The following is a 20,904-nucleotide window of genomic DNA, read 5'->3' on the forward strand; positions in this document are numbered from 1 at the left end:
GCCCCGCCCCCGCTCCGCCCTGATTGGTTCATCCCGCCTGGGGGCGGGGCTTGTTGCCAGGGTTTCCCCACGACCCCGCCCCGGCATTCATTCACGCAGGCAGGCGTTCATTCATTCATTCAATCGTATTTAGCGAACGCTTACTGTGTGCAGAGCACTGTACGAACCGCTTGGGAGAGTACGATATCACAATAAAATCGAGTTCATTCATTCAATTTTATTCATTCATTCATTCAATCGTATTTACCGAGGGCTTACTGTGTGCAGAGCACTGTACTAAGCGCTTGGAAAGTACGATACCACAATATAATCGAGTTCATTCATTCAATCATATTTATTCATTCATTCATTCAATCGTATTATTGAGGGCTTATTCTGTGCAGAGCACTGTACTAAGCGATTGGAAAAGTACAATACCACAATATAATAGAGTTCATTCATTCAATCGTATTTATTCATTCATTCAATCAACCAATCATATTTATTTATTCTTCATTCAATCATATTCATTCATTCAATCGAATTTACCAAGGGCTTACTATGTGCAGAGCACTGTATTAAGCACTTGGGAGAGTACGATACCACAATATAATCGAGTTTATTCATTCATTCAATTGTATTTATTCATTCAATCGTATTTATTGAGGGCTTACTGTGTGCAGAGCACTGTACTAAGCAATTGGGAGAGTACAGTACAACTATATAATCAAGTTCATTCATTCATTCAATCATATTAACTGAGGGCTTACTATGTGTAGAGCACTGTACTCTTGGAAAGTTCAATACCACAATATAATCAAGTTCATTAATTCATTCAGTCGTATTTGTCGAAAACTTACTGTGTGCAGAGCACTGCACTAAGCGCTTGGGAGAGTACATCACAATATAATCGATTGAATGAACTCGATTATATTGTGGTATTGTTTTATATTGTGGTATTGTCCACTCCCAAGCGCGTAGTGCAGTGCTCTGCACAAAGTAAGCACTCAATAAGAGCTCAAATGAAAAAGTTAGAACCAGAGGAGCTGTGCAGGCTGGATAGTAGGAAAGAAGCGAGGTGAAGTAGGAGGGGGCCAGGTGATGGAGGGCTTTAAAGTTGATCCTGAGGAGTTTTTGATTGATACAGAGGTGGATGGGCAACCACTGGAGATTTCTGAGGAGTCAGGTGACATCTCCTGGGTGTTTTTGTAGAAAGATAATCTGGGCAGCAGAGTGAAGTATGGACTGGAGTGGAAAGAGACAGGAGGTTGGAAGGTCAGCAACGAAACTGATGCAGTCATTGAGGCGGGGTAGGATAAGTGTACTAATGTGGTAGTTTGGGGAGGAAAGGGTAGATTTTAGCGATGTTGTGAAGGTGGGACCGACAGGTTTCAGTGACGGGTTGAATATGTGGGTTGAAAACGAGAGAGAGGAGTCAAGGATAACGCCAAAGTTACGGGCCTGTGAAACGGGAGGGATGGTGGTGCTGCCTATAGTGATGGAAAAGTCAGGGAGAGGACAGGGTTTGGGTGGAAAGAGAAAAGGAGCTCTGTTTTGGACAGGTTAAGTCTGTACTAAGCACTTGGGAGAGTCCAATAGAGCAATAAAATCAAGTTCATTCAATCGCAATGAGCGCATACTATGTGCAGAGGACTATACTAAGCACTTGGGAGAACCTGTTAGAGCAATAAATAGTCCCATTCCCTGTTCACAGCGAGGAGCCGCTCCCTCTCCCCCAGGGTGGGCCTAGTGCTGTGTTTATGTCTGTCTCCTCTCCTCCTTGTGGGCAGGGAATGTGTCTGTTTATTGTTGCATTGTCCTCTCCCAAACACTTAGTACAGTGTTCTGCCCAAAGTAAGCACTCGGTAAATACGATTGAATGAATGGACGGGGCTGGAGCTGGGTCCGACTCCTCGGTGTCTGTGGGCCAAGGCGTCGCGAGGCCCCACCGGGAAGCCAACAGTTAACCTTCCCAGGCCCGGCCCCGGCCCGGCCCGATTCCCATCTGTGCTGGGAAACTTACGCAACCCGATGATCTGAAAATGCAACCCGATGGTCCGAAAACCAGTTTTGCGTTGCGCCAGCAGTCCGGAGCTGGAGAAATTGCCATCCTGGAAGCCCGCAGGCCGGTCCAAACCAGTTGCATCAACCAGGGCTGCCCAGGGAGGGGGCCGGGGGTTGGGGCGAGGGGTGGCACCCGTTCTGTGGAAACACAGCTTCACCTCGGCCACCAGGCCACCCTGCCTCCCACAGCCCCCAGCCACCCCCCTCCTCACCCTTTTTTGGATGGTATTTAACCGCTTACTGTACACCAGGTGCTCTACTGGTACAAGATGATCATGTTGGGCATGGGTCCCGCCCCCACTCTGGCTTCACAGTCTTCATCCCCATTTTACAGATGAGGGAACCACAGGTGCAGGAGTGAAGTGAGTTGCCCAAGGTCACACAGCAGAAAACTGATAGAACTGGAATTAGAACCCAAATCCTTCTGATCTCCAGGCCCGTGCTCTATCTGCTTAGGCCACACACTTCCAGAAGTCAGCTCTCTGGACCTCTGCTTCATGCCCCGCTGCCTGGCTTTGTGGGAGAGGTGAGGTTGGAAGGGAGGGAGAGGGGTCTTTTCTTTGCCTGGTCTCGGTGGACCAGCAGGCTCTGACCTGGTTTCTGGCATCATTGAGCCCTTCCAAAACACACACACACACACACACACACACACACTCAATTGTATTTTTATTGTATTGTACAGTGTACAGAGCACTGTAATAAATAATAAAGGAATTAGCTGTTTACGATGGGCCAGGCACTGTATTAAGCTCTGGGGTGGATACAAGCAAATCGGGATGGACGCAGTCCCTGTCCCATGTGGGACTCACAGTCTCAATTCCCATGTTACAGATGAGGTCACTGAGGCACAGAGAAGTAATAATAATAATAGTGTTGGTATTTGTTAAGCGCTTACTATGTGCAGAGCACTGTTCTAAGCGCTGGGGTAGATACAGGGTAATCAGGTTGTCCCACGTGGGGCTCACACTCTTCATCCCCATTTTACAGATGAGGGAACTGAGGCACAGAGAAGTTAAGTGACTTGCCCAAAGTCACACAGCTGACAAGTGGCAGAGCCGGGATTCGAACACATGATCTCTGACTCCCAAGCCCGGGCTCTTTCCATTGAGCCACGCTGCTTCTCAAGTAAAGTGACTTTCCCAAGGAAGGTCACATAGCAGACAAGTGGTGGAGCCAGGATTAGAACCCATGACCTTCTGACTCCCAGGTCTGTGCTGTACTAATCACTTGGGAGAGTACAACAAAGCAGAGCAGACACGTTCCCTGCCCACAAGTTCCAGAGTCTCTGTCTCTGGCTTCCTCCTTCCTGTTGCGGGGAGCGGGATGCTGCGAAGAGCCCTCTGAGCCCCAGATGAAGGGGCAGGGCTTTCTCCTGGCTAGAGAAACAGGCCAGGTGAACAGGAGCGAGAACGCTGCTGACGAGGCAACAGGCCAGCAGGAGCCCTCAGGATGACCCGTGCCTGGGAGGGTCCGGTCAACGAGGCCAGAGACCACCACCTCTCCTCCCCCAAAACTGGGTCCAGGGCAGACCCTGGCCAGCTGGGGCACCAAGAGAAAACCCGAAGGCAACACGTGACTGTGGTCTGAAATGTTTTATTGTGCGAATTAAACATTTTCCCCCTTTGTCGTAGGCTGTGGCGCTCAGGTAGCATTACTGGTGCGGGAGGAGCAGACTTGCGAGACACCCCATCCCAAATGCTGAGTCCCATACCCTAAATTCGGGGAAACTGAGGGTTCACACTGGACGGCCTGCAAGCTTGATGGGCCCCCCTCCCGCTCTCCAGCTGTCTCCCTCCAAAGTGGGGGTTTGAAGCCTCCCCCGAGGGGCCCCTTTGCCTTCATCGTTGGATCCCTTGGCCCCGCGGCGGTGGCAGGCGGCTGGGGGTGGGGGTGGGGTCAGGGTGGAGCTCAGAGGCTCCACAGCAGGGCGACGGCTTTGCAGATCCCCACGTCGTGGTAGTTGAAGTAGCAGAGGCCGGCGAAGGTGACGGCCGACAGCGCCAGGAGGCCGGCGTTGGCTCCTTTCACCAGCGCGTCCCCGTGGACGTAGTCGGTCACCACCTGCCCGAGACCCCTGGCGGCGGGGAAACGGACGGGGGGCAGAGGGAGACACAGAGACACAGAGGCGGTGAGAGAACCTGCCGGCTGGAAGGCAGGAAGGAGACGGGGAGAAGCCTGGCCCCCTGGGGTCCAGGGCCGCGCGAGGGGCCCTCTGAACTCCAGGATCCCAGAATCAGGAACCGAACCGCCGCAAGCCACAAAGTGGTTCCGGTCCCCCGGGGGGCCCTCCCCGATGACTCACGCGGCCGCAGCACCGGCCCAGCGGGGCCATCCGGGGCCGGGCGGGATGGGCCGTGGCGAGGAGAGGCGGCCCCGCCTCGGCAGGGGGTCGGACGAGATGCAACGGGCCCAGAGTTCCGCCCTCACCTCTGGCCAGACGAGGACGCCGCCTTCTGCAGCTCGGGACGCCACAGAAGCACTGTTATATCACACTCTCCCAAACGCTCGGTACAGTGCTCTGCACACACTAAGTGCTCAAAAGTTACGATCGGTCCAGCCGCCCCATACACCGTGAAGGCGAAGCGACACTGCCGGAATCCGGGACCATCTGCCGGTGGCACCCTGGCACCCTCACCCACGGGAGAGGGCCGTGGGTACCCGTGGCACTTCAAAGCACAGGTGGGGGCTGCCTGTGAATGCCCTCAGAGCCCCGGCGCCAGGCAGCCGATGGCTTCCGGACTTCCCCGAGTGGTCGGTACGGTGCACCCGGTGGGCCCTGAGTAGATAGCGTCCGCCCCCAACCCCACAGCCCAGTCTGTCCTTCCAAAGGGGAAGGAGCCAGCTGAAAGCAGAAGGAAATGAGCACTCCAGGGCTGAGGCTGCAGTGGCCTGTGGTACCCGGGGACCCAGGCGAGGGGCTGGCGCATCTCCCGACCTGCCCAACCCACACCCCCTCCCCCTCGGCACGAGGCCTCGTTAACCCTGTGAGCGACAGCCCCGAGGAGCCGCTTTACACGGCCCCACCGACGGTCAGCGTCACAGAGCCGCAGCGTTCCGGTCTGCCGGGGGATTGGGGCCTCAGACCGGGACTCGGCCGCTACCAGACAGTGACCCTCCGCCGCCGCCCAGGGGGACGGCTGGACTCTGGAGCCTGGACCCTGACCGGGCCCCTCCAGAGCTGCACGGGACTCCGCATCCCTGAGCACGCTCTCCCACCCCGCCCACCTCTACTGAGATGGCAGAGCGGTGGGCGGTGACACTTGGTGGGTTGCTGAAACTCCCTCTGCCTCTCCTCCGGGCCCAGCGGCCCCCACCTCCGCTCTGGCTTCACCACTCGAGGGCAGAGAAGGTTGAGGCGGGTTGTGGCTTTCCTCCGGAAACCGGGTGATGCCCCGGGGGGATCCCGGCTGAACTCACCAGTGGCCGTGCAGGGTGAGGGCGGCAGCCAGAGAGTAATCCATCACGGAGCTGGGGCTCAGGTAGGCGGCCGGGAGGAGGCCCAGGAGCAGGAGGCTCACGGCCCTCTCCGACGTCCAGTGGATGGACGCGGCCTTGGAGCCGGCTGAAAAGGGGACCAGACCGGTGACGTCGGGGGCTGAGGAGGAGTCCTCCCGTTGGGAAAGTCAGGGATACGGCGGTGAGGGGAGAGGGGGGCCGATGGGCAAGTTAAAGGAGACCGTGGGGAGGGTTCCTTCCAGCAGAGAAGAAACCTGAACCCCCATTCTCCCCTCCCTGCCTGTCTCTGCTGGGAAAGGCAGTGGCCGGAGGCCAGGGTGGGGCCGGGTTGATTTCTGCAGGTTACTGACACTGTTGGTGATTGGAACAGTGGTTAGAACACAGACGCTCCAAGGAGGGTCCTGGCAAGATGCTTTGAAAAACTGAAGCAGAATGGCAAGAGCCCGGGCCTGGAAGTCAGAAGATCTGGGTTCTAAACCCAACTCTGCCACTCACCAGCTAGATGACCTTGGGCACGTCACTTTTCTATGCTTCAGTTATATCATATATAAAATGAGGATTCAATCCCGCTTTCGCCAACTTAGACCGGAAGCCCGTTGTGGGATGTGGACTGTGTTCAACCTGCTCAACCTGTCTCTACCCGCAGTGCTTCGAGCGATGTTTTTACACATAGGAAGCGCTTAAAAATTAATTAATAATAACCGAAAGGTTCCTTCAGGAAGCGAATGGCATTCTTACTGATGGTTTCTCTGGCCCTGCTGGGGAGGTGGGAGATGGGGGAATCTAATTCCAGCGCTATCCAGGAGGATGATGATGATGATGGCATTTAAGTGCTATGTGCCGAGCACTGTTCTAAGCGCTGAGCGCTGTTGGACAAAGCCAACGGATTAGATCCATCGAGAGCCCGCCTGAGGTGGAGGAGGGGGCTCGCTGGAATCTGTAGGGTGGGGGTCCAGTGGGGGTCCGGGGAGGAAGGGGATATAATTCCATCGCTATCTGGGCAGATGATGATGGCATTTCTTAAGTGCTTACTATGTGCCGAGCACTGTTCTAAGCGCTGAGCGCTGTTGGACAAAGCCAAGGGATTTGATCCATCGGGAGCCCACCCGAGGTGGAATCCCTGGACTCCGTAGAGGGCAGGGGGGTCCAGCGGGGGTCCGGGGAGGAGGGGGATCTAATCATCATCCAGGAGGGTGATGATGGCATCTTAAGCGCTTACTATGTGCCGAGCACTGCTCTAAGCGCTGAGCACTGTTGGACAAAGCCAACGGGCTGGATCCACTGTAAGCCCGTCGGACGGCAGGGACTGCCTCTATCTGTTGCCGACTTGTTCATTCCAAGCGCTTAGTCCAGTGCTCTGCACATAGTAAGCGCTCAATAAATACTACTGAATGAATAGATCCAATGGGAGTCCGCCGGAGGTAGAGGAGGGGGCTCCCTGGCTTCCGCAGAGGGCTGGGGGGAGGGTCTGGTGGGGGGTCCGGGGAGGCTCTAATTCCAGAGGATGATGACGGCCTTGGTAAATCGCTTCCTATGTGCTTTGCTCTAAGCGCTGAGCCCTGTCGGACGACGCCAACGGGTTAGATCCGATGAGAGGCCGGCCGAGGGGGAGGAGGGGGCTGGGGGGAGGGTCGGGGGGGTCCGGCGGGGGTCGTACCGCAGCGGCTGGGGGTGAGGTGGGCTGGCTGGAGCCCGGGCCGGTCCTGCCGGGCGATGACGGCCAAGGCGGGTCTGGCCCCGGGGGCGCCGAGGAGGAGAGCTGGAGGCGGGACGGACGGACGGACGGACAGAGACGGAAGGTCAGACAGACGGAGAGGAGGACGGTCAGGGGGTGTCAGTGTCAGAGGGGGTGTCGGTGTCGGGGGGCTCATCCGGCCGCTCCCCCTCCCCCCCGCCCTGTCATGGCGGCCGGCCGGAGCCCCGGAGAGGAGGGGAGGGGAGGGGAGGGATGGGGATGGAGGGGTGGAGGCCGCGGCGCCCGTCCTCCTCCCCCTCGGGCCTCCCCTCGGGCCCCCCCTCGGGCCTCCCCTCGGGCCTCCCCTCGGGCCTCCCCTCGGGCCTCACCTCGGGCCCCGCGGGCCGCCGCCAGCGCGCTCAGCCGCCTCAGGCCCGCCATGGCGCCCCGCTGCCCCCAAGGTCACGGGCCCCACCGGAAGCGCCCGCCTCGCGCCGGAAGTCCCCGAGCCGGAAGAAGGGCGGGAGAGGCCCAGGCCGAGCCGGGCGGAAGCGGAAGCGGGGGGCGCGTGCGGGCGTGCGTGCGCGCGGGCGGGCGGGCGGGCACGCGCGCGCGGGCCATGGGCGAGGCGGAGGCGCCCGAGGCCGAGCTGCAGCGCCTGATGGCGGCCGAGCAGCAGAAGGCGAGGTTCACTGCGCAGGTGCGAACCGCCGGGACCGGACGGGCCGGGACTAAATCTGCTGCTTCTAAATCATCATAATCCTGGGATTTCTTAACGTTTACTAGGTGCTCTAAGCGCTGGGGCGGATACGAGGTCGGCCCACGTGGTCCACCGCTTCTAATCCCGCCTCCGCCCCTTGTCTGCTGGGTGACTTTGGGCAGGTCATTTCTCTGGACCTCAGTGACCTCGTAATAGTAATGTTGGTATTTGTTCAACGCTAGCGGTGTGCGGAGCCCTGTTCTAAGCGCTGGGGGAGATCCGGGGTCATCAGGTGGGCCCACGGGAGGCTCCCAGTTAATCCCCATTTTACAGAGGAGGAAACTGAGGCCCAGGGAAGTGGCAGAGCCGGGAGTCGAACTCTGACTCCAAAGCCCAGGCTGTTTTCCACTGACTCCACGCTGCTCATCTGGAAAATAGGGATTCATTCATTCATTCAATAGTATTTACTGAGCGCTTACTATGTGCGGAGCGTTAAACGCTTGGAATGGACAAATCGGCAACAGATACAGTCCCTGCCCATTGACGGGTTTACAGGGGTTAAGACTGGGAGCCCCACTCTGATCACCTTGTGTGCCCCCCCGCCTCCAGCGCTTAGAACAGTGCTCGGCACATTGTAAGCGCTTAAAAAATTTTATTATTGATGTTGGTATTTGTTAAGCGCTTACTATGTGCAAAGCACTGTTCTAAGCACAGGAGAGGATACAAAGTGATCGGGTTGTCCCACGTGGGGCTCCCAGTCTTAATCCCCATTTTACAGATGAGGTCACTGAAGCACGGAGAAGTGAAATGACTTGCCCAGAGTCACACAGCCGACAGGCGGCTGAGTAGAGATTTGAACCCATGACCTCTGACCCCCCAAGCCCATGCTCTTTCCACGAGCCACGTTGCTTCTAATCCCCATTTTCCAGATGAGATCACTGAGGCCCAGGGAAGTGAAGTGACTTGCCCAAGGTCACACAGCAAAACAAGTGGGAGGGGGGATTAGAACCCACAGCCTCTGACTCCCAAGCCTACACTCTTGCCACTAAACCACAGAGCATGGCGTAGTGGATAGAGCCTGGGCCTGTTAGTCAGAAGGTCATGGGCTCTAATCCCGACTCCACCACTTCTCTGCTGTGTGACACTGGAGAGCCACTTCACTTCTCAGGGCCTCAGTGACCTCATCTGAAAAATGGGGATGAAAACTGGGAGCCCCACGTGGGACAACCTCATTACCCCAGCGCTGAGCAAATACCACAATTATAATCTTCCCCTTCCCTCCACCCGGCCAGGTCCACCACTTCATGGAGCTGTGCTGGGACAAGTGCGTGGAGAAGCCGGGAAACCGGCTGGACTCTCGCGCGGAGGGCTGCCTCGCCAGCTGCGTGGACCGCTTCGTCGACACCACGCTGGCCGTCACCGGACGCTTCGCCCAGCTCATGCAGAAGGGCGGCCACTGAGCCGCCACCCCTCCCTCCGGAGGCCGCCGACGGACGAGACGCATTCAAAATAGAAAGTTATTTATTCGGAACTTCGAGCTTGTCATAATTTACCCTAAAAACCTGGGCTTCCTTCGGCGGCGTCCCCCACCCCACCTGCTTCTGCTAGTAAAAAGAGGAGGCCCGCTAACGCTGGCATGGCGCAGGCCCTGACCATCCCTCGGAGCATTAACTGCTACAGACAATTTAAAAGGACCAGACCCGGGTGGAGTCGTGTTTCTGCCCTGAAGGGGAAGGGGTTCAGGGAAGGGGTTGGACCTTAACCTAAAGACCTCCGCCCCCACCACCACCGACACACCCACACACCTTTTCACACCAAAAAACAAGGGCCCAGCCCCTCCCTCCCTTTACAGTCTCCCCTGTAAAGTTCCCAGCATGAGGCTACCCCTAGTCACCTCGAGGTAACGGTTTCTGGTCATAGGAAAACTGAAATCTGATATCTCAACTGGGGGCAGAGGGCGGGTAGGTGGAGGCAGGGACCGCAAAAGGCCGAGCCTCAGCCCTCAGGACCGAGTGCTCGGCTGGAGGAACTGATTTTAATGCTCGTGACTTCCCTGGGGGCCAGTCGGCCTCTCCCTTCCCCGATAGTCCCAGGGTGGGCATTCGGGAGGAGACGGTCTCCTCCCCAGGTTCAGACTCAGGGAGCAGCCAAGATTCACGCTTAACTTGGTGGCCAGCTCCAAAGGAGCTTTGATCTGCTTCATGTTCTCTTCTCCCCATTCTAGCCCCAGGAGCTCTCTCGTCCCCGTTCTGTAGTCCAAGAGACTGAGGCCAGGGAAGTGACGGGAATTGTCTGAGTTCCTCAGACAATTGTCCTCAGAGGTCTATGTCTCTCAGGGGCTGAGTTGCATCCGGTGGCGCTGACAGACATTGATCGTTTCCTCCCGTAGGCCAGCAGCCCCTTCCCCTTCCTAAACTCCCACCCAGCCGGCTGGGTGTCCTGTCCTGCAGCTGCCAGAGGGGCGGGGGTGGTGGAGAAATCCCTGAGAGGCCCGCCTCGGGGCTGCAGAAGATCCAGGCTCCCCTGGGGCTCAGGGGAGGGAAGACTGGGGATTCCTGGTGGGGGGTGGGTTCTGAGTGCAGAGGGGGCGGGGAGGGGGACCAAGGAACTGGCCATTTGGGGGGCACTTTGCCCCTGGCTGGTGGCAGCTGCTGTCTTTTATTGCAAGGGGGAGAGCCTTGGGGAGTAGGTTTCCCTACCTCGGAGCAGGAGGAGAAGCCTAATCTCGACAGGAGAGCCCCCCGGCCCCTCACCCCTACGGGAGGCGGTCGGGGGTTGAAGGCACCAAGGCTGCGAATGAAAGGCCGGGGGCGAGGACTGGGGGTGGGCGGGGGCTCGTGCTGGCTTCCTATGGAAAGCACCAGGAAAGCACCTCCCCACCCCAATCGCCCTCTTGGGGACAGCCCCCCCTCACCCCCACCCCCAGCTTCTGGCCTCTTTGGCTTCATCGTGCTCAGGGATCGAGGCTTGAACGGAACACGAGTCTCACCCCGAGATCTCGGTCGGCCCGAACCCAGGGCCCGGGAGGTTCTGCCCCAGTATGGCATCTCCCAGCGGGAGCCCGGGGGCCCGGGGCGGGACCGGCTTCCCCCTCACCCCCATCAGTCCTCGGAGCTCTCGTCCGACTCGGCGTCGGCCGTGGCCACTTTCCAGTTCTTGCGTTTGTCTGCCCTCCTCTCGCAAGGCTCGCTCCTCCTCGAACCGGCCGGCCCCCTCCGCTCCCTCTCGCCCCTCTGCCTCCGGGCTCCGCCGGGGACCCCTTCCTGGCCGGCCCTCGAGGAGCGCGCGTCGCCGTCGGGCTCGGAGGAAGAAGAGGAGGATGACGAGGACGAGGCGGGTCTCTTGGACCCCTTTTTCCTGGCCACCTTCTTGCGCGGGCGGTGCCGCTTCTCGGTCCCAGTGTCCCGTGGTTCCCGCCAGCCCTCGCTCGAGGAACTGTCCGCTCCTTCCTCGGGCCCCTTCTTGCTTTTCTTTGGCTTCTTGTGGGACCGTTTTTTCCGCTTCTTCTTGTGCGACTTCTTTGACTTCTTGCGCTTGCAGGCCTGGCGGGTAGAGGCTGCCTCCTGGAGTTCCCTCCCGCCGCCGTTGACCAGGGCTCGTGGCTCCTGCTGATCGCTGCTGCCAAAGAGCCAGAGAGGACCGTCGGGGGATAGGGGGACGGTGGGTCAGGGTTATGGAGTGGAGTGGAGCAGACCGCGTTGGGCCTACCACCTTCTCGTTTAGTTCAGGGGAGCTCAAGCCTGATCCCTCTCTGATGTTCCCGCTGTAGAACTAAATAATTGGAGGCAGGAATCCCAAGGGTGTCCCTCCCTTGGCCCCCCAACCCTCCCGACAGGAGTTGCTACTGTCCCACGTGGGGCAGCAGCCGTTCCCGGGGCAGCGGGCTTTGTCTGCTGGGGGCTCGTTGACCGACCGGCCTCACCTGTCCGTGTCAAACTCCTCGGGGTAGAGCTCCTTGTAGCCGCTGTGACCCCACCTGCAAAACACCAAGCACCACCCGTGAGGGTCCTGATCCCCGGGTCGGCCCAGAGGCGTGGGGCCTTGGACCCCGGCGAACCCCGGAACCCCGCGATTCCCGGCCACCACCCCCCTCCTTCCGTCCCTCCCCTCGAGCCGCTGGGCCCCGGCAGGGCCCCGCACCTGTCCGGCATGGCGGCCTCGCACTCGTACAGCCGCCTGTTCCAGAATCGGGCCCTGAGCGCGTCGTCCTCCGGAGCCCCGGACATCTCCCGTTGGACCCTCCCGTCCGCTCGCCGACTTTCCTCGTCGAAGCCGTCGCTGCGCATCCGGCTGTGGGACAGAACCGGGAAGCACGTGAGGCCGCGCCCAGGGACCCCGGGCCGCCGGGACCGACCGACCTCCGGGGGCCCTGCTGGTGCCGGTCCCGCTGCTGGCTGCCCTGGAAAGGTCCCGGGCCAGGAAGCCACTCGCCCCGAGAAAACCCTCCTCTGCCCATTGTTTGCCCAGTGAGGTCATCTCTGGCCGGGGGCCAGGCCCGCTGGGCCGACACTGACCGGCCGGGCCCCTCTCGGGCTTCCTCCGCTGCTGGCACCCACGAGAACCTCCAGCGGGGAAGCTGTGCCGGGGGCAGGGAGGAGGGCAGTGGGGGGGAGCTTTGGCCTGGACCCAGTCCCTCCAGACCCAAAACCCGGCTGGTACCAGGGACCACAGCACGTCCAGGATCGGCACTGCCCTGTCCTGGGTCCAGGGCAGTGCGTAATCAATGAGCTCTGGGTCTGGGGTGGCAGGTCCTCACCACTGACTTTAAAGCAGTCCCCCTCCTTGCCCCCTCCTACCTGACCTCGCTTCTCTCCTTCTGCAACCCAGCTGGCATACTTCGCTCCCCTAGTGCTGACCCTCTCACTGGGCCGCCATCTCACCTGTCTCGCTGCCGACCCCTGGGCCACATCCTGCCTCTGTCCTGGATCGCCATCCCTCCTCAAATCCGTCAGACAATCTCTCTCCCCACTTTCAAAGTCTTACTGAAGGCCCATCTCCTCCAAGAGGTCTAGCCAGACTAAGCCCCACTTCTCCTCATCTCATTCATTCATTCAATAGTATTTATTGAGCACTTACTATGTGCAGAGCACTATACTAAGCGCTTGGAATGTACAATTCGGCAACAGAGACAATCCCTGCCCATTGACGGGCTTACAGTCTAATGAGGGGGGGGAAACAGACAAAAACAATAGCAATAAATAGAATCAAGGGGATGTACATCTCATTAACAAAGTAAATGGGGTAATGAATTATATACAAATGAGCAGATGAGCACAGTGCTGAGGGGAAGGGAGAAGGGGAGGAGCAGAGGGAAAGGGGGCTTAGCTGAGAGGAGGTGAAGGCGGGGGACAGAGAGGCAGCAGAGGGAGCAGAGGGAAGACCTCTTGGAGGAGGTGAGCTCTCAGTAGGGCTTTGAAAAGGGGAAGAGAGTTAGTTTGGCGGAGGTAAGGAGGGAGGGCATTCCGGGACAGCGGGAGGAAGTGGCCCAGGGATCTACGGCGGGGTAGGCGAGAACAGGGCACGGTGAGGAGGTGGGCGGCAGCGGAGCGTGCAGGGTGGGCAGCAGAAAGAGAGAAGGGAGCAGAGGTAGGAGGGGGCAAGGGGATGGAGAGCCTTGAAGCCTAGAGTGAGAGGTTTTCGTTTCGTGCGGAGGTCGATAGGCAACCACTGGAGGTTTTTAAGAAGGGGAGAACAATGCCCAGAGCGTTTCTGCAGGAAGATGAGCCAGGCAGCAGAATGAAGAATAGACTGGAGCGGGGAGAGACGGGAGGAAGGGAAATCAGAGAGAAGGCTGACACAATAATCCAGCCGGGATATTATGAGAGCCCATACCAGTAAAATAGCCGTTTGGGTGGAGAGGAAAGGGTAGATCTTGGTGATATTATAAAGGTGAGACCGGCAGGTCTTGGTGACGGATTGGATGTTTGAGGTGAATGAGAGAGCTGAGTCAAGCACCCACTCCCTTCTGCATCACCCTGTCTTGCTCCCTCTGCTCTCCCCTCCTTGCAGCCTCACGGCACTTAGGTACCTATCTTTATTTCATTTGTACTGATGTCTGTCTCCCCTCTCTAGACTGTGAGCTCACTCTGAGCAGGGACAGTCACTCTTTATTGTACTATACTATCCCAAGCGCTTAGCACAGTGCTTTGAACACAGTAAACTCTTCATAAATGATTGAATGAATGAATGAATGAATAAGCCCTAGGGGTGGTCCCAGCTCCGGTACCTTGAGCGTCCAGGAGACGGTCGGCGTGGGACCCGCCTAGAAGACTCCTCCATCTGTCGCTCCAGCTCCCTTATCTTCCACATGTCCGATTCCTCTTGAATCTGCAAGGGCACCAGAAAAGGAGGCATCAGAAACAGTCTTTTCCCAACCCCCACCTTATTATTCATTAGTATTTACTGAGCGCTTACTATGTGCAGAGCACTGTACTAAGCGCTTGGAACGTACAATTTGGCAACAGATAGAGACCATCCCAGCCCAGTGATGGGCTCACAGTCTAAATGGGGGAGACAGCAAAGCAAAGGAAACAGAACAACACAAAACAACATCATCAAGATAAATAGAATCAAGGAGATCTACTCATTAACAAAATAAATAGGATAATAAATAATATATACAAATGAGCACAGTGCTGAGGGGAGGGGAAGGGGGAAGAGCAGAGGGTGGGGGGGGAGGGGAGGGCGAAAGGAAAGGAGGGGCTCATTCTGGGAAGGCCTCCTGGAGGAGGTGAGCTCTCAATATCCAGACTGTCCCACTCCCACCTCCACCAGCCCAGCAGTAGTGTTTCTGGGATGCTTCCTGGGTGCAGAACACTGAACCACACGCTTGGAAGAGCACGACCAAGACCCGGAGCCCCACCCTTCAATAGCATTTACTGAGCGCTTACTATGTGCAGAGCATAGAGAGAATTCGACAACAGAAGCTTGCAACCAAACCGGTCTGAGAAGGGATTTTCTACCTTTTCTGTTAAAGGAAGCAGTGTGGCCTAGTGGATGAGAATGCAGGCCTGCGAGTTGGAAGAACCTGGGTTCTAATCCCAGCTCTGCCACTTGTCTGCTGGGTGTCCTAGGGTAAATCACTTGACTTCCCTTAGCCTCAGTGACCTCATCTGTAAAACGGGGATTAATAATAATAGCAATAATAATGATGGTATTTGTTAAGCGCTTACTAGGGGCCAAGCACTGTTCTAAGCACTGGGGGAGATACAAGGTCATCAGCTTGTCCCACGTGGGGGTCACGGTTTTAATCCCCATTTTACAGATAAGGGAACAGGTCCAGAGAAGTGAAGTGACTTGCCTCAAGTCACACAGTGGACATGTGGCGGAGCAGGGATTAGAACCCATGACCTCTGACTCCCAAGCCCGTGGCTCTTTCCACTGAGCCACGCTGCTTCTCTTTAAGACTGTGAGCCCCATGTTGTACAGTGAATGTGTCCAACCTGATTAGTTTATATCCACCCCAGTGCTTAGTACAGTGCCTGGCACATAGTAAGCACTTCATACCACAATTCTTATTCTTGCAAAGGACATGGGGTTTCCTGGAGTCACTGGATCAATTAATGGTATTTACTGAGCGTGTCCTGTGTGCAGAGTATTGCATGAAGCCCTTTGGGAGAGTCCAATTCCAATCCAACAGAGTTAGCAGACACGTTCCCTGCCCACAACGAGCTTCCAGTCTGGATATTCCACAAAGTACTCTGCTCAAAAGCCCAGGACACCATCGGGCTTTTAGAGAAGCCGTGTGGTGTAGTGGATAGAGCACGGGCCTGGAAGTCAGAAGGTCGAGGTTTCTAATCCTGGCTCTGCGTCCTTGGGTGACCTTGGGCAAGTCTCTTCACTTCTCTGGGCCTCAGTTACCTCATCTGTAAAGGAGGGTTGAGACTGAGCCCCACATGGGACAGGGACTGTGTCGAAACCTATTAGCTTGTATCCACCCCAGGGTTTAGTACAGCGCCTGGCACATAGTAAACGCTCAACAAATGCCACAACAAGCACCGATTGAGCCACAGCGGCGCTCCCGCTCCCCACTCCCAGCCCCCCACGACCCCTGGGGAAAGGAGAGGAAAGCGAAGGGGGAAGGAAGAGGGGGTCGGACAGCCGGGGGCAGAGACGTGACCCTCACCTTGTTGTGGGCGTCCGTGTGCCGGATGACATTCCTCAGGAGGACCTTGCCCAGCGGCACCCGGGTCATCCTCGCCTCCGAGTTCCCGCACGATCACCGGGCCTCGTCCTCCAGCTCCAAGGGAAGGCTGCAGCCAAGAGAATGAGCGTCTTTGAGAATTTCCTCACCAGCTCGGTCTGCGACAAGGCAGCGAGAGCAGCAGCGGCGGCGGCAGCGTGTCTCTGCCGGTTGAAAGCACTTAACGAAACGCAACTATACACGGGGGTCAAATTAAAAGCGACAGCGAGGAGGGAATTTACCTGTTTGCTGCCCTTCTGCCTAATCCTGGGTCTGGATCCAAAGAGGGCTCTCCTCCCTCTCTTAACCAGACCCACCCCTCCTCCTGCCATTCCCCTCCCTGGTGACAACTCGCTGGTGGAGCCAGTGTGAATGCAGACACTTCACACCTAGTCAGGAGCGTGGGGTGGGGGAAGCTTGGATTTCTCAGTCGGTCTAGGTCTCCCTCTGTATGAGAAGCGGCATGGTGAAGCAGTGTGGCTCAGTGGAAAGAGCACGGGCTTTGGAGTCAGAGGTCATGAGTTCGAATCCCGGCTCGGCCACTTGCCAGCTGTGTGACTGTGGGCGAGTCACTTCACTTCTCGGTGCCTCAGTTACCTCATCTGTAAAATGGGGATGAAGACTGTGAGCCCCACGTGGGACAACCTGATTCCCCTGTGTCTACCCCAGCGCTTAGAACAGTGCTCAGCACATAGTAAGCGCTTAACAAATACCGACATTATTATTATTATAGAGCCTGAGCCTGGGAGGCAGAAAGCCATGGGTTCTAATCCCGCCTCCTGCTGTGTGAGCTTGGGCAAGTCACTTTACCTTTCTGTGCCTCAGTCGCCTCATCTGTTGTGACGTTGGGCAAGTCGCTCTACTTTTCTGTGCCTCAGTCACCTCAACTGTAAAATGAGGATTGAGACTGTGAGCCCCAAGTAGGACAGGGACTGTGTCCAACCCGAGTTTCTTGTATCCACCCCAGCGCTTTAGTACAGTGCTTGGCACATAGTAAGCACCTAACAAATGCCATCGTTATTATTATTACTGTGTGTGTGTGTGTGTGTGTGTGTGTGTGTGTCTCTCTCTTTCCCTAGAGCCCACCAAAGAAGCAGCGTGGCTCAGTGGAAAGAGCCCGGGCTTGGGAGTCAGAAATTGTGGGCTTTAATCCTGGCTCCGCCACTTGTCGTTACTATTATTGTTGACCGCTGGGCAAGTCACTTCATTTCTCTGTGCCTCAGTTCCCTCATCTGTAAAATGGGGATTAAGACTCTGAGCCCCACGTGGGACAGCCTGATTACCCTGTATAATAATGACGGTATTTGTTAAGTGCTTACTATGTGCCAGGCACTGTTCTAAGCGCTAAGGTAGATACAAGGTCATCAGGTTGTTCCACGTGGGGCTCACAGGCTTAACTTCCATTTTACAGATGAGGGAGCTGAGGCACAGAGAAGTTAAGTGGCTTGCCCAAGGTCACACAGCTGACAAGTGGCAGAGGCGGGATTAGTAGAACCCACGTCCTCTGACTCCCAAGCCCGGACTCTTTCCATTGAGCCATGCTGCTTCTCTATGATACCCTGTATCTACCCCAGCGCTTAGAATGGTCCTTGGCATATAGTAAGCGCTTAAGAAATATGACAATAATAATGATAACAACCGGGGGGAAGGGACAAGGAGGAGGTTTACTCTGCTGGCTGCCCCACTGCTGCCTAATCCCGGGTCTCGGCAGGACCGGCCTCGGGATGTGGGACACCCTAATTCCCTTGTATTCATCCCAGCGCTTAGAACGGTGCTTGGCACATGGTAAGCACTTAACAAATATGATAATAATAATGATAATACCCGGGGGAACTCTGCTGGCTGCCCCACTGCTGCCTAATCCCGGGTCTCGGCAGGACCGGCCTCGGGACGTGGGACACCCTACTTCCCTTGTATCCACCCCATAAACGCTTAACAAATATGACAATAATAATGCTAACAACCGGTGGAAGGACCAAGGAGCGGCTTACTCTGCTGGCTGCCCCACTGCTGCCTAATCCCGGGTCCCGGCAGCTGGAGGGAAGAGACGGAAAGTGAAATTACGGTGGAGTCCCGGGCCGGCGGGCTCCTGGGGGGGACCCTTTATTGCTATTGTTCTTGTGTGTGCGTCTCCCCCGATTAGACTGTAAACCCATCAGAGGGCAGGGACTGTCTCTATCTGTTACCGATTTGTCCATTCCAAGCGCTTAGTCCAGCACATAGTAAACGCTCAATAAATACTAATGAATGAATGAGTGGTCCCTTGGTGGCCCCCGAGGAGTCTCCCCCGGGCCGGTGGGGCGTCGCGGGGTCGGGGTGGCGCAGGAGGCCTGAGGGGGTCTCCGAGGAGAGGGATTTGAGCCCCCCCCCACCAACACCCCCCCATCTACACACCATATATCCCCTCATAACCATACAGCTACACAGATACACCCCATCCACATCTCTGCACACACACACACACAGAGCTGTGTACAGACACACGTGCATCCCGATGGGGCCAGGCCCGGCGCCCCCTCCCTCCCCTCCCTTCCCCCCGCAGTACCGAGGATCCGGAGGCCGGCGTGGCGGAGGCGACCAGCCCAGGGCGGGGGGGGCGGGGCCGCCCCCACAACCCGGAACTGGTGTCTCTCCCAAACCCTTCCCCCTGGAAACGCCGCCCTCCCCTTCCCTTCCTCCCCCCCCCCCCAACGGCGGCCGGTCCTTCCTGCCACCCTGCTGATTGAGGGCCCACTACTACCAAGCAGGAGGGCATTTGTTAAACCCTTACTAGGTGCCGAACACTGCTCTAAGCGCTGGGGGAGGATATAAGGGGATCAGGTTGCCTCACGGTCTTAATCCCCATTTTAATAATAATAATGCTAGTGTTTGTTAAGCCCTTACTATGCGCCAAGCACTGCTCTAAGCGCTGGGGGCGGGGGGGGTGTAAGGGAATCAGGTTGTCTCACGGTCTTAATCCCCATTTTAATAATAATGTTAGTATTTGTTAAACCCTTACTAGGTGCCATGCAGTGCTCTAAACGCTGGGGGGAGGATATAAGGGGATCAGGTTGTCTCTCGGACTTAATCCCCATTTTAATAATAATGTTGGTATTTGTTAAGCCCTTACTATGCGCCAAGCACTGCTCTAAACTCTGGGAGAGGATATAACTCAGTGGAAAGAGCATGGGCTTTGGAGTCAGGGCTCATGAGTTCGAATCCCGGCTCTGCCACTTGTCGGCTGTGTGACTGTGGGCAAGTCACTTAACTTCTCTGTGCCTCAGTTCCCTCATCTGTAAAATGGGGATTAAGACTGTGAGCCCCACGTGGGACAACCTGATTCCCCTAGGTCTGCCCCAGCGCTTAGAACAGTGCTCGGCACATAGTAAGCGCTTAACAAATACCAACATTCCAGCGCTTAGAACAGTGCTCGGCACATAGTAAGCGCTTAACAAATACCAACATTATTATATAACGGAATCAGGCTGCCTCACGGTCTTAATCCCCATTTTAATAATAATAATGCTGGTGTTTGTTAAGCCCTTACTATGCGCCAAGCACTGCTCTAAACGCTGGGGGGGAGGATATAAGGGGATCAGGTTGCCTCACGGTCTTAATCCCCATTTTAATAATAATAATAATAATGCTGGTGTTTGTTAAGCCCTTACTATGCGCCAAGCACTACTATAAGCGCTGGGGGGGTATAAAGGAATCAGGTTGCCTCACAGTCTTAATCCCCATTTTAATAATAATAATATGTTGGTATTTGTTAAGCGCTTACTATGTGCAGAGCACTGTTTTAAACTCTGGGGGAGATACAGGATAATCAGGCTGTCCCACGTGAGGCTCACAGTCTTCATCCCCATTTTCCAGATGAGGGAACTGAAGCACAGAGAAGTGAAGTGACTTGCCCAAGGTCACACAAGCGGCAGAACCGGGATTCGAACCCTCGACCTCTGACTCCCAAGCCCGGGCTCTTCCCACTAAGCCACGCTGCTTCTCTAATGATTCATCCATTCATCCATTCATTCAATCGTATTGATTGAGCGCTTACTATGTGCGGAGCGCTGGATTTAGAGCTTGGAATGGACACTTGGGCAACATATAGAGACCGTCCCGGCCCAATGACGGGCTCACAGTCTAAACGGGGCAGCAAAACAAAACAGAAGAAAACAAGCAGACTGGCATAGATATCATCAGGATAAATTCATTCAATAGTATTTCATTCAATAGTATTTATTGAGCTCTTACTATGTGCAGAGCACTGGACTAAGGGCTTGGAATGGACAATTTGGCCACCGATAGAGACCATCCCTGCCCAGTGACGGGCTCACAGTCTAAACGGGGAAGACAGACAGCAAAGCCAAACAGAACAAAACAAAAACGAGATCACAACACCAAGATAAAATTATTAAACAACGACTTTGATTCTATTTAATGCTATAGTTCTTGTCTGTCCGTCTCCCCCGATTAGACTGTAAACCCGTCAAAGGGCAGGGATTGTTTTTATCTGTTACCAATTTGTCCATTCCGAGCGCTTAGTACCGTGCTCTGCACATAGTAAGCGCTCAATAAATACTATTGAAGGAATGAATGACTCTCCCAAAGAGCGCGGGCTGAGGAGTCACGGTACCTGGGTTCGAATTCCCCTCTGCCACTTGTCAGCTGTGTTACCTCATCTGTAAAAAAGGGGATTAAAAAATGTGAGCCCCATGTGGGACAATCTGACTACCCTGTATCTCCTCAGTGCTTAGAACAGTGCTCTGCATATAGTAAATGCTTAAAAAATACTATAATAATAATTATTATTATGAATGGATGGATGGGTGAATGAATGGATGGATGGATGGATGGATGGATGGATGGATG

The 20,904-nt window shown here is 56.0% G+C and overlaps 3 protein-coding genes across 8 annotated transcripts; 1 reads left to right on the plus strand and 2 right to left on the minus strand.

Annotated features, from left to right (window-relative positions):
- Positions 1 to 3,616: 3,616 nt before the first annotated feature.
- Positions 3,617 to 7,650, minus strand: SDHD (succinate dehydrogenase complex subunit D). 2 transcript variants are annotated; one of them, XM_029076158.1, is made up of 4 exons: positions 7,564 to 7,650; positions 7,157 to 7,258; positions 5,461 to 5,605; positions 3,617 to 4,117 (listed from the first exon to the last, which is right to left on the minus strand). In XM_029076158.1, the coding sequence occupies exons 1-4, from the start codon at positions 7,613 to 7,615 to the stop codon at positions 3,952 to 3,954; spliced, it is 465 nt and encodes a 154-aa protein (XP_028931991.1). In that variant the 5' UTR covers positions 7,616 to 7,650; the 3' UTR covers positions 3,617 to 3,951. The 2 variants fall into 2 exon arrangements, with proteins under 2 accessions (XP_028931991.1, XP_028931992.1); XM_029076159.2 differs by lacking the exon at positions 7,157 to 7,258 and having other exon boundaries at positions 7,564 to 7,642.
- Positions 7,651 to 7,761: 111 nt separating this feature from the next.
- Positions 7,762 to 9,405, plus strand: TIMM8B (translocase of inner mitochondrial membrane 8 homolog B). Its single transcript, XM_029076054.1, has 2 exons — positions 7,762 to 7,874; positions 9,167 to 9,405. The coding sequence occupies exons 1-2, from the start codon at positions 7,794 to 7,796 to the stop codon at positions 9,332 to 9,334; spliced, it is 249 nt and encodes an 82-aa protein (XP_028931887.1). The 5' UTR covers positions 7,762 to 7,793; the 3' UTR covers positions 9,335 to 9,405.
- Positions 9,378 to 18,655, minus strand: NKAPD1 (NKAP domain containing 1). 5 transcript variants are annotated; one of them, XM_029076051.1, is made up of 6 exons: positions 18,602 to 18,655; positions 16,000 to 16,126; positions 14,101 to 14,201; positions 12,015 to 12,164; positions 11,797 to 11,850; positions 9,378 to 11,492 (listed from the first exon to the last, which is right to left on the minus strand). In XM_029076051.1, the coding sequence occupies exons 2-6, from the start codon at positions 16,066 to 16,068 to the stop codon at positions 10,976 to 10,978; spliced, it is 891 nt and encodes a 296-aa protein (XP_028931884.1). In that variant the 5' UTR covers positions 16,069 to 16,126; positions 18,602 to 18,655; the 3' UTR covers positions 9,378 to 10,975. The 5 variants fall into 5 exon arrangements, with proteins under 5 accessions (XP_028931884.1, XP_028931886.1, XP_028931882.1 ...); XM_029076053.1 differs by lacking the exon at positions 18,602 to 18,655 and adding an exon at positions 16,867 to 16,907 and having other exon boundaries at positions 9,378 to 11,489; XM_029076049.1 differs by lacking the exon at positions 18,602 to 18,655 and adding an exon at positions 16,867 to 16,907.
- Positions 18,656 to 20,904: the final 2,249 nt, after the last annotated feature.

Source organism: Ornithorhynchus anatinus, chromosome 11 (genome assembly GCF_004115215.2).
Source record: "Ornithorhynchus anatinus isolate Pmale09 chromosome 11, mOrnAna1.pri.v4, whole genome shotgun sequence".
Classification (NCBI taxonomy): domain Eukaryota; kingdom Metazoa; phylum Chordata; class Mammalia; order Monotremata; family Ornithorhynchidae; genus Ornithorhynchus; species Ornithorhynchus anatinus.

Bases quoted from the DNA above. Each gene is read 5' to 3' on its own strand.
- SDHD (XM_029076158.1), bottom strand. From the start codon at position 7,615: ATGGCGGGCCTGAGGCGGCTGAGCGCGCTGGCGGCGGCCCGCGGGGCC. The intron at 7,259-7,563 runs GTGAGGCCCGAG...TCCCGCCTCCAG, and splicing joins GGCGGCCCGCGGGGCCCGAG to CTCTCCTCCTCGGCGCCCCC. The intron at 4,118-5,460 runs GTGAGTTCAGCC...CCCCGCCGCCAG, and splicing joins CTCACCCTGCACGGCCACTG to GGGTCTCGGGCAGGTGGTGA.
- TIMM8B (XM_029076054.1), top strand. From the start codon at position 7,794: ATGGGCGAGGCGGAGGCGCCCGAGGCCGAGCTGCAGCGCCTGATGGCG. The intron at 7,875-9,166 runs GTGCGAACCGCC...CCACCCGGCCAG, and splicing joins AGGCGAGGTTCACTGCGCAG to GTCCACCACTTCATGGAGCT.
- NKAPD1 (XM_029076051.1), bottom strand. From the start codon at position 16,068: ATGACCCGGGTGCCGCTGGGCAAGGTCCTCCTGAGGAATGTCATCCGG. The intron at 14,202-15,999 runs GTGAGGGTCACG...GTGCCCTTGCAG, and splicing joins ACACGGACGCCCACAACAAG to ATTCAAGAGGAATCGGACAT. The intron at 12,165-14,100 runs GTACCGGAGCTG...TCTGTCCCACAG, and splicing joins CCGTCTCCTGGACGCTCAAG to CCGGATGCGCAGCGACGGCT.